General features: G+C 41.7%; 1 protein-coding gene across 1 annotated transcript; it reads right to left on the bottom strand.

Moving 5' to 3' along the window:
• Positions 1-49: 49 nt before the first annotated feature.
• On the bottom strand, positions 50-2,056 carry LOC110538477 (telomerase RNA component interacting RNase). Its single transcript, XM_021625327.2, has 3 exons — positions 1,222-2,056; positions 791-868; positions 50-687 (listed from the first exon to the last, which is right to left on the bottom strand). Exons 1-3 carry the CDS (start codon positions 1,489-1,491, stop codon positions 583-585), a joined length of 453 nt encoding a protein of 150 aa, XP_021481002.1. The 5' UTR covers positions 1,492-2,056; the 3' UTR covers positions 50-582.
• Positions 2,057-13,447: the final 11,391 nt, after the last annotated feature.

Raw genomic sequence — 13,447 nt, forward strand, 5'->3', positions numbered from 1 at the left:
CCACAAATGGTCAGCATTGCAAAGAAACACTTTACCATGCTACCTGGAGTCTGATTAATCAAATGTTTATTTGACGGGTAACAATCTAACCGGAGACACTACCTGACGGTTGCTTATCCAAAGCAGCCCAAAAGGTCAAATTAATCAACAAGGCTGCACAACTTTCTGTGCCTCCACCAGAGGTTCTTTAGGGTTCTGGGTCCAGACAAAGCCAACACACCCAGGTCAATGGGCGGTGCTTATAATTTCAACTTCAGCTGACAAATGCCATCTCAAACTCAAAAAATTACTCAACTTATTCCAGGAGCTACAATCCTGACAGTATAACCCTTAAATAATCAAGCAGGACCAGTAATGTACTCCAATACAATCCCAAAAGCCTTTAACTCCACATCAAAATGCTATTGCCCCATACAGCACACAAGCTAACATTCATTTAAACCCAAAAACAAAACAGGAAAAACAAGATTAAACATTAAAATAGGTGATCGCTTCTACAGCTGTAAAGAGTCTGGCAGTATGCAGAAGGTTTGATGGCTGTCCCAATCACTGTTGGTTTCTTTCTAAAAGGTCCTCCAGAGTCTATTTGACCAGAGGCCTGGTTTTGTCATCATCGCCACACTGGTGTGCTTTATACTTTTTCACCTCTGCCATGTATTTTGTCCAGGCATCCCCCTTGCCCTCCATCTGGAAAACAGAATAAATAATTACACAATGGTTTAGAAGGCAAGTGGTATTTCATGAAGACAATGTCATGACAAAACTATCAGGAAAAAAATATTTCTTGAACCTCAGGGTCCACTTTCTGTTTCTTCGCAACCATGCCAGTCTTGAGGGCTAATTTAGAGCCACCTCTGCGCTTCCCCACCTGGGTTAGGGGATAGAAGACTGAAACCGTTATACGAGCCCTTGCAGGTGGACTGCCAATGATGGAGACTACACAAAACGAGAGAACAAAGAAAAAGCCTATGTTATCACCGAAAACATTCCTTTAGTTGAGTAGCTAATGAATGCTTTCCAATGTCTAGACCTGATGTGGATCTCAGGTTACTTGTTGGCGACATTGCAGTGCACCTCTTCACGTGTGAATGTATCCCTCTATGGTGATGTAACTATACACTAACGTGAGCTGTGTGTGGTGGATAAAAAAAATGTTTAATTTGTTAGTTGAGACATTGCCATTGGCTACAATCTATAGCTAACAACAGCCAAACCCCTTACAAAGCTGGTCACACTTGTAGTCTTCTTTTCCTGTGTCGACTGTCCGTCAGCAGTACTTTTATCACCGCATCCTTGGTCCATTTCTTTTTTCATTTTTTCTTCCTCCATTTTTTTCTTGAACATCTCCATAAAGCTTCCATCATTAGCAAATGAATTGGCCGCAGCTGCTTTGCTGACTCCCGGTGCAGGACTGGCTGGCGACCCCGGGCTGTTACTGCTCGAATCGCTGCTGTTTTGATGTCTTCTGCTGTACCCACGCTTCGGATCCATGTTAGCTTTTTTTATGTAGAAGGGCTCAGTTCCTTTAGGCCTTTCTGCAACTAGTGGTGTGCTCTCTGGTCGTTCTGTGTCAACGTAAACTAAAGCCGGCTAGCTACTTGACAAAAAAAATGCTATCGGTGACAGAGACTCCACCCGAACCCCAAACAAAACAACAAATTTAGAGGCAAAGTAGCTAGCATACGAAGCCGTCTAATTAAACACGTGTAAATCCATAAATTAATCGGAGCCACACTTGTCCGTCTCCCAGCGAGCTAGCACAGGTCCTCACGGCAAAAAAAAAAAACGCAGGCTTGTTGTTGGTGGCTAGCTAACGTTAGCGTTGTATCTAGCTAGCTATTCGAAAAATGTCAACTAGCTAATGACCAAACAATTGTGTCATGAGTAGCTAAACTAGTGCAAAACACAAATCAACCACATTAGATATATAATTTTTTTTTTCAAACGACTCTCAAAGCTAAGTATATTACTGATATATTGGCTACATTTGTCCAGATGTGGTTTTCTTTCACATGTTATCGGCCATGTTGAATTTCGGCTTATCATTTACTTCAGCACGTCAATATTCTATGGCATTATGGCGGTCCGCAAACATTCGTTAGAGGTGCATGCCGCCACCTACTGTGTGGGCGGTGTCAGTTTACTGTTCTGGAGTGTGAATTCAATACACTTCTTGAAATAAAAAGGGGAGGGAAAATGGAAGAAAAATTGCCCTACGAACTAACCCTTCACCCATTAAAACCTCACTACTATTACACTTCTTGACCCTATCTTTTTATTTAACCTTTATTTTATCAGGGAGTCATACTCAGGGCTCCCGAGTGGCGCAGCGGTCTAATACACTGCATCTCAGTGCTCGAGGTGTTAATACAGACACCCTAGTTCATATCCAGGCTGTCTCATAACCGGCTGTGATTGGGCGTCCCTTAGGGTGGTGTGCACAATTGGCTCAACTTTGTCCGAGTTTCGCTGGTGTAGGTTGTCATTGTAAATAAGAATTTGTTCTTAACTGACTTGCCTAGTTAAATAAAGGTTTGAATACTGGGACCAAGGTCTCTTTTACAGATGTGCAGCCCTGAATTACAGAAACTACAGACATCAAAATATTAACACAAAATACAAACCGAAAAAAAGGCACGGCCATAAAAAACAAACATCAGTAATAAGGTCCTCAGTCAGCTTTCTGAATTGCCTTAGAGCCGTGGTTCCCAAACTTTGTATAGTCCCATACCTCTTCAAACATTCAACCTCCAGCAGCATAGCACCAGGGTCAGCGCACTCTCAAATGTTTGTTTTTTTGCCATCATTGTAAGCCTGCCACACTCACACTATACGATACATTTATTAAACATAAGAATGAGTGTGAGTTTTTGTAACAACGCTGCTCGTGGGAAGTGACAAAGAGCTCTTATAGAACCAGGGCACAAATAATAATATAATAATAATCAATAATTTTGCTCTTTATTTAACCATCTTACATATAAAACCTTATTTGTTAATCGAAAATGTTGTGCTTGAAAGAATGCACATAACTCTGCAATGTTGGGTTGTATTGGAGAGTCTCAGTCTTAAATCATTTTCCACACAGTCTGTGCCTGTATTTAGTTTTCATGCTAGTGAGGGCCAGGCGGGAATCCACTCTCACATAGGTAAGTGGTTGCAAAGGGCATCAGTGTCTTAACAGCGCGATTTGCCAAGGCGGGACACTGAGTGCAGCCCAATCCAGAAATCTGGCAGTGGCTTCTGATTAAATTACATTTGTACAGAACCGCTTGTTGCAATTTTGATGAGGCTCTCTTGTTCAGATATCGGTAAGTGGACTGGAGGCTGGGCATGAAAGGGATAATGAATCCAGTTGTGTGTCATCCGTTTTGGGAAAGTACCTGCGTAAATGCGCACCCAACTCACTCAGGTGCTTCACTATATGACAGTTGACATTGTCTATAAGCTTTAGTTAATTTGCACACAAAAAAATCATACAATGATGGAAAGACCTGTGTGTTGTCCTTGTTAATGCAGACAGAGAAGAGCTCCAACTTCTTAATCATAGCCTAAATTTTGTCCCGCACATTGAATATAGTTGCGAAGAGTCCCTGTAATCCTAGATTCAGATCATTCAGGCGAGAAAAAACATCACCCAGATATTCCAGTCGTGTGAGAAACTCCTCATCATGCAAGTGGTTAGACAAGTGAAAATGATGGTCAGTAAAGAAAACTTTAAGCTCCTCTCTCAATTAAAAAAAAAATGTGTCAATACTTTGCCCCTTGATAAACAGCGCACTTGTGTATGTTGTAAAAACATTACATGGTCGCTGCCCATATCATTGCATAGCGCAGAAAATACACAGAGTTCAGGGTCCTTGCTTTAACAAAGTTAACCATTCTCACTGTAGTGTCCAAAACGCCTTTCAAGCTGTCAGGCATTCTCTTGGCAGCAAGAGCCTCTCGGTGGATGCTGCAGTGTGCCCAAGTGGCATCGGGAGAAACTGCTTGCACACGAGTTACCACTCCACTATGTCTCCCTGTCATGGCTTTTGCGCCATTAGCACAGATAACAACACCTAAGTCCATTTGATGTCACAAACTTGTCCAGTACTTAAAAAATATCCTTTGCTGTTGTCCTAGTTTCCAGTGGTTTGAAGAAGAGGATGGCTTCCTTACTTGATCACCCATAAACGTAATGGACATATACCAGGAGCTGTGCCGGCCACATCTGTTGACTCATCCAGCTGTAACTCATAGAATTCACTGGCTTGTAGGCGAAGAAGTAATTGTTTCAAAACATCTCCTGCCATGTCACTGATGCGCCATGAAACAGTGTTGTTTGATGAAGGCATTGTCTGGTCTGTATATTTTTTGGGGGCCTTTTCCCCCAGCATTGTCCCAGCCATATCCACGGCAGCAGGAAGAATGAAGTATTCCACAATAGTATGGGGCTTGCCTGTCCTAGCCACTCGGTAGCTTACCATATAAGATGCTTTTAGCCCCTTCTTATTAATGGTATCTGTTGCTTTTATACAGTACATTTCTTACTACTCGAAAGCCATCTTAATTCTCCCTCAAAAAACTCCTGTTGCTTATTTTTCAAATTGTCATGTTTTGTTTCTAAACGTCTGCACAAGAGTGAAGGTTTCATTGAGTTGTGAGATAGTACTTTTGCACATAAAACACACTATGGCTGAGGAAAGGCACTACTCCCAATATAAGTGAACCCCAGATCAATGTAGTTCTCATCATATTTGCGCCTCTTCGATGGTCCAACGTCCCTGTCTGTTGTTCGGTGCTTTCCTGGGTAAGGGGGCAGTAGCTCTTCAGCTGCATCAGATTCACAACTGTCAGTGTCCATGCTAGCTGGGCTAACAACAAATGTAGAATTACTGATGCTAGAATTGGATGTGCCCGTGGAAGCAGAAAAACTTGTTTCGTTGACAGGTGCAGGTGTAGTACTGCTGGTAGTAGCAGTACTACCAGTAGAGCTGGTATGTGTCTCTATGGACTTTTTTTTAACCATTTATCAATTTTCAAGCAAATGGAATGAGCAGCAGTGTCACGCCCTGACAAGAAAAAAAATCTCACCCAAATGTATAGCCCCGTTGGAAAATATAAATGGACTGTTTGAAAATGTGAAGAAAAAACAAAAATTGTGCAAATACCTACCCTAGAGAAACCAAAACATCCAATTTAAGAACATTTTGAAGATTTATTTGTGGAACAGTACAAAACTAAAAGCTGATTTACCTAACTCAGTAGAGACCAAAGGAATTTCCAGGGTGAATGTCTGAACACAAAATCGCTGTGGTAGAACATTTATTTTGATTGGCGATTTTGTGCATTCATCAAAATCACATCTGGTAGCCTGATTTCAGAGGTGTCATGCAAACAAGATTATTTACAGGGAAATCGTTCTTCTTACTCAGCATGTAGGCTAAACACTTAAATCAAACTATTATATTAATCTGACTTGACACCAGCCACACACACTACATGATAAAGGCAACAACAACAAAAAACTGACACAGCTAGAACTTTTCCTGGTTGCTAAAACTGTAATAGTTAACATAATTTCAGTTTGTGACAATACAAGAAACATCATACCATCTAAACTGCGGTTACATATATTTTCAATAACCCAAAATATTGTATATTCAACTCGTTTGAAGCTGGTGAACAAAACTGAAAGTGAAAGACAAAAACTAAACTGAAGAATTTGTTATTTATTTAACCAGGTAGGCCAGTTGAGAACAAGTTCTCATTTACAACTGCGACCTGGCCAAGATAAAGCAAAGCAGTGCGACAAAAACAACACAGAGTTACACATAAACAAACGTACAGTCAATAACACAAAATCAAATAAAAATAGAAAATAAAAAATAAAATAGGCAATAAATAGGCCCTAGAGGTGAAAATAATTACAATTTAGCATTAATACTGGAGTGATAGGTGTGCAGATGATGATGTGCAAGTAGAGATACTGGAGTGCAAAAGGGCAAGAGGGTAAGTATGGGAAGCATAGAAAAAGTGCACATATAACAGATCCACCACTTCTTAGACTTGCTTTCAATGAGAAATAAATGTAAGTTATAGATCTGTCAATGTGAATTTGGTTGGATCACCTAAAAAAGGACATATTGAAGCTTTATCAGGGGGTGCTGCAGAACCCTCAACACCCCTATCTCCCGCGGCTATGAGGAAGTCTCAAGGTTGTGCTCGCCTGAGTTAGAATACGTCATAAACTGTAGACCATACTATTTGATAATGGCGCCAGAGGAGATGGCTGCCGTTTTACAGTCCCCTAACCAATTGTGCAATTGTGTATGTTTTTTCGCAACTTATTTTGTTCATAATGTTTCTGCCACCGGCTCTTATGACCGAAAAGAGCTTGTAGATTTCAGGGCAGCGATAACTCACCCTGTACTGGAAAAATATTTTTTCTTTAACTTCTTGGTGACAGGGGGCAGTATTTTCACGTCCGGATGAAATACATGCCCAAATTCAACTACCTGCTACTCATCCCCAGAAGATATGCATATTATTAGTATATTTGGATAGAAAACACTCAGACGTTTCTAAAACTGTTTGAATCATGTCTGTGAGTATAACAGAACTTATTTAGCAGGCGAAACCCGGAGGACAAAACATTCAGATTTTTTTGTTGTTGAGGTCCCTCTCTTTTCAATGGGGTTTCATTGGGAATCCAGATTTCTAAGGGACCTTCTTGCAGTTCCTATTGCTTCCACTGGATGTCAACCGTCTTTAGAAATTGGTTGAGGTTATTCCTTTGTGTAATGAAGAAGTACGGCCATCTTGAACGAGGGTCACTTGAAGTGTACTGTTAGAGTCGCGTGACCAGAAAGCATACTTCAGTTTGTTTTCTTCCTGTATTGAACACAGATCATCCCATCTTCAATTTGATAGATTATTTACATTAAAAAATACCTAATGTTGTATTACAAAAGTAGTTTGAAATGTTTTGGCAAAGTTTCCAGGTAACTTTTGGGATATTTTGTAGTCACGTTGAGCAAGTTGGAACCAGTGTTTTTCTGGACCAAACGCACCAAATAAATGAACATTTTGGATATATATCGACGGAATTAATCGAACAAAAGGACAATTTGTGATGTTTATGGGACATATTGGAGTGCCAACAAAAGAAGCTCATCAAAGGTAAGGCATGAATTCTATTTTTATTTCTGTGTTTTGTGTCGTGCCTGCAGGGTTGAAATGTGGTTTCTGTCTTTGTTTACGGAGGTGCTATCCTCAGATAATAGCATCGTTTGCTTTCGCCGAAAAGCCTTTTTGAAACCTGATATGTTGGCTGGATTTACAACAAGTGTAGCTTTAATTTGCTATCTTGCATGTGTGATTTAATAAAAGTTTGATTTTTATAGTAATTTATTTGAATTTGGCGCTCTGCATTTTCTCTGGCTTTTGGCCAGGTGGGACGCGTCCCATATATCCCAGAGAGGTTAACAAGTCGCACGTGAAGGATTTTCTCTAAAAACCCGACAAGGCCCTCATCCCCGTCATTCGCAGGAGAACGAGACAGAGATAACGGGGACATAGGTCTGGGTGCCTTGTAAGGATCCGACGGCGAGTGGGTAATCTTCCTTCCAACATATAATCATTGGATAATAAAATAGACAAACTACGAGCACGTATATCCTACCAAAGGAACATTAAAAACTGTAATATCTTATGTTTCACCGAGTCGTGGCTGAACGACAACAACATGAATAACATAAAGCTGGAGGGTTTTACGCTTTTTCAGCAGGATAGAACAGCAGCTTCTGGTAAGACAAGGGATGGCGGTCTATGTAGATTTGTAAACAACAGCTGGTGCACGAAATCTAAGGAAGTCTCAAGGTTTTGCTCACCTGAGGTAGAGTATCTCATGAAAAGCTGTAGACCACACTATTTACCAAGATAGTTTTTATCTATATTCTTCGTAACTGTCTATTTACCACCACAAACCAATGCTGGCCCTAACACTGCACTCAATGAGCTGTATACAGCCATAAGCAAATAGGAAAATGCTCATCCAGAAGCGGCGCTCCTAGTGGCTGGGGACATTAATGCAAGGAAACTGCAGGGAAAACCAGTTTTACCTAATTTCTACCAGCATGTTAAATGTGCAACCAGAGGGGGAACAAGACTATAGACCACCTTTACGCCACACACAGAGACACGTATAAAGCTCTCCCTCGCCCTCCATTTGGCAAATCTGACCATCATTATATCCTCCTGATTCCTGCTTACAAGCAAAAACTAAAGCAGGAAGCACCAGTGACTCGGTCAATAAAAAAGTGGTCAGATAAAGCAGATGCTAAGCTACAGGACTGTTTTGCTAGCACAGACTGGAATATGTTCCAGGATTCTTCTGATGGCATTGAGTAGTACACCGCAGTCACTGGATTCATCAATAAGTGCAATGATGATGTTCCCACAGTGACTGTACGTACAGTTAAAGTCAGAAGTTTATGTACACTTAGGTTGGAATCATTAAAACTCATTTTTCAACCACTCCACAAATCTCTTGTTAACAAACTATAGTTTCGGCAAATCGGTTAGGACATCCACTTTGTGCATGACAAGTCATTTTTCCAACAATTGTTTACAGACAGATTATTTAACTTCTAACTCATTGTATAACAATTCGAGTGGGTCAGAAGTTTACATACACTAAGTTGACTGTGCCTTTAAACAGCTTAGAAAATAACAGAAAATGATGCCATGGCTTTAGAAGCTTCTGATAGGTTAATTGACATAATTTGAGTCAATTCAAGGCCTACCTTCAAACTCAGTGCCTCTTTGCTTGACCATGGGAAAATCAAAAGAAATCAGCCAAGACCCCAGAAAAACAAATTGTAGACCTCCACAAGTCTGGTTTATCCTTGGGAGAAATTTCCAAATGCCTGAAGGTACCACGTTCATCTGTACAAACAATAGTACGCAAGTATAAACACCATGGGACCAAGCAGCCATCATAACGCTCAGGAATGAGATGCATTTTGTCTCCTAGAGATTAACGTTCTTTGGTGCGAAAAGTGCAAATCAATCCCAGAACATCTAAGGACCTTGTGAAGATGCTGTAGGAAACAGGTACAAAAGTATCTATATCCACAGTAAAACAAGTCCTATATCGACATAACCTGAAAGGCAGCTCAGCAAGGAAGAAGCTATTGCTCCAAAACCGCCATAAAAAAGTCAGACTACGGTTTACAACTGCACATGCGGACAAAGATTGTACTTTTTGGAGAATTGTCCTCTGGTCTGAAGAAACAAAAATAGAACTGTTTGGCCATAATCACCATCATTATGTTTGGAGGAAAAAGGGGGACGCTTGCAAGCTGAAGAACACCATCCCAACTGTGAAGCACGGGGGTGGCAGCATCATGTTGTGGGGGTGCTTTGCTGCAGAAGGGACTGGTGCACTTCACAAAATAGATGGCTTCATGAGGTAGGAAAATTATGTGGATATATTGAAGCAACATCTCAAGACATCAGTCAGGAAGTTAAAGCTTTTTCGCAAATGGGTCTTCCAAATGGACAATGACCCCAAGCATAGTTCCAAAGTTGTGGCAAAATGGCTTAATGACAACAAAGTCAAGGTATTGGAGTGGCCATCACAAAGCCCTGACCTCAAGCCTATAGAAAATTTGTGGGCAGAACTGAAAAAGCGTGCGTAAGCAAGGAGGCCTACAAACCTGACTCAGTTACCCCAGCTCTGTCAAGAGGAATGGGCCAAGATTCGCCCAACTTATTGTTGGAAGCTTGTGTAAGGCTAGTTAAACAATTTAAAGGCAATGCTACCAAATACTTATTGAGTGTATGTAAACTTCTGACCCAATGGGAATGTGATGAAAGAAATCAAATCTGAAATAAATAATTATCTCTACTATTATTCTGACGTTTCACATTCTTAAAATAAAGTGGTGATCCTAACTGACCTAAGACAGGGAATTTTTACAATGATTAAATGTCAGGAATTGTGAAAAACTGAGTTTAAATGTATTTGGCTAAGGTGCATGTGAACTTCCGACTTCAACTGTACATGCCCCAACCAGAAGCCATGGATTACAGGCAACATCCGCACTGAGCTAAAGGATAGAGCTGCCGCTTTCAAGAAGCTTATATGAAATCCGGCTATGTCCTCCGACGAACCATCAAACAGGCAGTGTCAATACAGGACTAAGATTGAATCGTACTACACTGGCTCCGATACTCGTTGGATGTGGCAGAGCTTGCAAACTATTACAGACTACGAAGGGATGCACAGCCCCGAGCTGCCCAGTGACAGAAGCCTACCAGATGAGCTAAATTACTTCTATGCTCGCTTCGAGGCAAGTAACACTGAAACATTAATGAGAGAATCAGCTGTTCCGGACGACAGTGTGATTACGCTCTCTGTGACTAAAACCTTTAAACATGTCAATATTCAGAGTGCAGGGCCATACGGATTACCATGACGTGTACTCCGAGGATGCGCTAACCAACTGGCAAGCGTCTTCACTGGAATTTTCAACCTGTCCCTGACTGAGTCTGTAATGCCAACATGTTTCAATCAGACCACCATAGTCCCTGTAACCACAACCGTCAAGGTAACCTGTCTAAATGACTATCGCTACGTAGCACTCACATCTGTAGCCATGGAATGCTTTAAAAAGGCTGGTCATGACTCACATCAACACCATCATCCCAGACACCCTGGACCCCCTCCAATTCGCATACAGCCCAAACAGATAACACAATTTGTATTGCACTCCACACTGCCCTTTCCCACTTGGACAAAAGGAACACCTACGTGAGAATGCTGGTCATTGACTACAGCTCAGCGTTCAGCACCATTGTGCCCGCCAAGCTCATCACTAAGCTAAGGACCCTGGGACTGAACACCTCCCTCTGAAACTGGATCCTGGACTTTCTGACGGGATGCCCCCAGGTGGTGATGGAAGACAACAACACATCCGCCACACTGACCCTCAACATGGGGGCCCCCCAGAGGTGCGTGCTTAGTCCCGTCCTGTACTCCTTGTTCACCCACGACTGCGTGGTCACTCACGATTTCAACGCCATCATTAAGTTTGCAGACAACTAAAGGTGGTAGAGGAAGGCCCTAAAATGTTGAAAGACTACAGCCACCCAAGTCATAGACAGCTCTCTCTGCCGCAAGGCAAGATGCACCATGTCTGGAACCAACAGGACCCTGAACATGTACATTCGTGGCCAAAAGTTTTGAGAATGACACAAATATTAATTTCCACAAAGTTTTCTGCTTCAGTGTCTTTAGATATTTTTGTCAGATGTTAGTATGGAATACTGAAGTATAATTACAAGTATTTTATAAGTGTCAAAGGCTTTTATTGACAATTACATGAAGTTGATGCAAAGAGTCAATATTTGCACTGTTGACCCTTCTTTTTCAAGACCTCTGCAATCCACCCTGGGATGCTGTCAATTAACTTCTGGGCCACATCCTGACTGATGGCAGCCCATTCTTGCATAATCAATGCTTGAAGTTTGTCAGAATTTGTGGGTTTTTGTTTGTCCACCCGCCTCTTGAAGATTGACCACAAGTTCTCAAAGGGATTAAGGTCTGGGGAGTTTCCTGGCCATGGACCTAAAATATAGATATTTTGTTCCCCGAGCCACTTAGTTATCACTTTTGCCTTATGGCAAGGTGCTCCATCATGCTGAAAAAGGCATTGTTCGTCACTGAACTGTTCCTGGATGGTTGGGAGAAGTTGCTCACGGAGGATGTGTTGGTACCATTCTTTATTCATACCTGTGTTCTTAGGCAAAATTGTGAGTAAACCCACTCCCTTGGCTGAGAAGCAACCCAACACATGAATGGTCTCAGGATGCTTTAATGTTGGCATGACACAGGACTGATGGTAGCGCTCACCTTGTCTTCTCCAGACAAGCTTTTTTCAGGATGCCCCAAACAATCGGAAAGGGGATTCATCAAATTACTTTACCCCAGTCCTCAGCAGTCCAATCCCTGTACCTTTAGCAGAATATCAGTCTGTCCCTGATGTTTCTCCTGGAGAGAAGTGGCTTCTTTGCTGCCCTTCTTGACACCAGGCCATCCTCCAAAAGTCTTTGCCTCACTGTGCGTGCGGATGCACTCACACCTGCCTGCTGCCATTCCTGAGCAAGCTCTGTACTGGTGGTGCCCCGATCCCGCAGCTGAATCAACTTTAGGAGACGGTCCTGGCGCTTGCTGGACTTTCTTGGGTGCCCTGAAGCCTTCTTCACAACATTTGAACCGCTCTCCTTGATGTTCTTGATGATCCGATAAATGGTTGATTTAGGTGCAATCTTCCTGGCAGCAATACCCTTGCCTGTGAAGCCCTTTTTGTGCAAAGCAATGAGGATGGCACATGTTTCCTTGCAGGTAACCATGGTTGACAGAGGAAGAACAATGATTCCAAGCACCACCCTACTTTTGAAGCTTCCAGTCTGTTATTCGAACTCAATCAGCATAACAGAGTAATCTCCAGCCTTGTCCTCGTCAGCACTCACACCTGTGTTAACGAGGGAATCACTGACATGATGTCAGCTGGTCCTTTTATGGCAGGGCTGAAATGCAGTGGAAATGTTTTTTGGGGATTCAGTTCATTTGCATGGCAAAGAGGGACTTTGCAATTAATTGCAATTCATCTGATCACTCTTCATAACATTCTGGAGTATATGCAAATTGCCATCATACAAACTGAGGCAGCAGACTTAATATTTGTGTCATTCTCAAAAGTTTTGGCTATGACTGCACATATCTACCTCAATTACCTCATACACATCGACTCAGTACTGGTACCCATTATATATAGCCAAGTTATCGTTACTCATTGTGCATCTTTTATTACTTGTTTTACTTTTCTATTATTTCTCTATTTTCTTTCTCTCTGCATTGTTAGGAAGGGTCTGTAAGTAAGCATTTCACTGTTAGTCCACACCGGTTGTTTACGAAGCATGTGACAAATAAAATGTCATTTGATCCTCCACCAGGCCGGCAGCCAGGAGGACAGGACACTGTCTATCGTTCAACACACCTTGGATCTCTTCTAAAGTAAAATCTTGTAAATCAAAGTATTTCTTTGCAGCTACCACCACATCTATTTGTTTGTGATTTCCGGGGTACAGTTAACAACCATGGCTATTGTAAGGGTAAAATTAGTATTAGCCTTACTTTAAGGTTTAAATAAATGATAGGTGTGTACAATCCTGTTACTCTGATTGTGAAAGTTGCTGCTTTCACATAACTCTGTACCTAATTCACCACGGCTGTGCACATCTCATGTTCTTACTCCCACCCTCTGTACTCTGAAACTTGTATGAACGAAGTCTCTCCTTATCCTCTATTCTAAGAACAAACAGTTCTTAGTACACGCAGGAGAACACAGAGGACTCCGAATATTTGGCCACCTCATCCAGTAGATATCTGTTAGTT

Source organism: Oncorhynchus mykiss, chromosome 12, assembly GCF_013265735.2.
Source record: "Oncorhynchus mykiss isolate Arlee chromosome 12, USDA_OmykA_1.1, whole genome shotgun sequence".
NCBI lineage: Eukaryota > Metazoa > Chordata > Actinopteri > Salmoniformes > Salmonidae > Oncorhynchus > Oncorhynchus mykiss.

Coding starts and splice junctions, on each gene's coding strand:
- LOC110538477 (XM_021625327.2), bottom strand. CDS start 1,491: ATGGATCCGAAGCGTGGGTACAGCAGAAGACATCAAAACAGCAGCGAT. Junction 869..1,221: donor CTACAAGTGTGACCAGCTTT/GTAAGGGGTTTG, acceptor CCCCTAACCCAG/GTGGGGAAGCGCAGAGGTGG. Junction 688..790: donor AACAGAAAGTGGACCCTGAG/GTTCAAGAAATA, acceptor TCTGTTTTCCAG/ATGGAGGGCAAGGGGGATGC.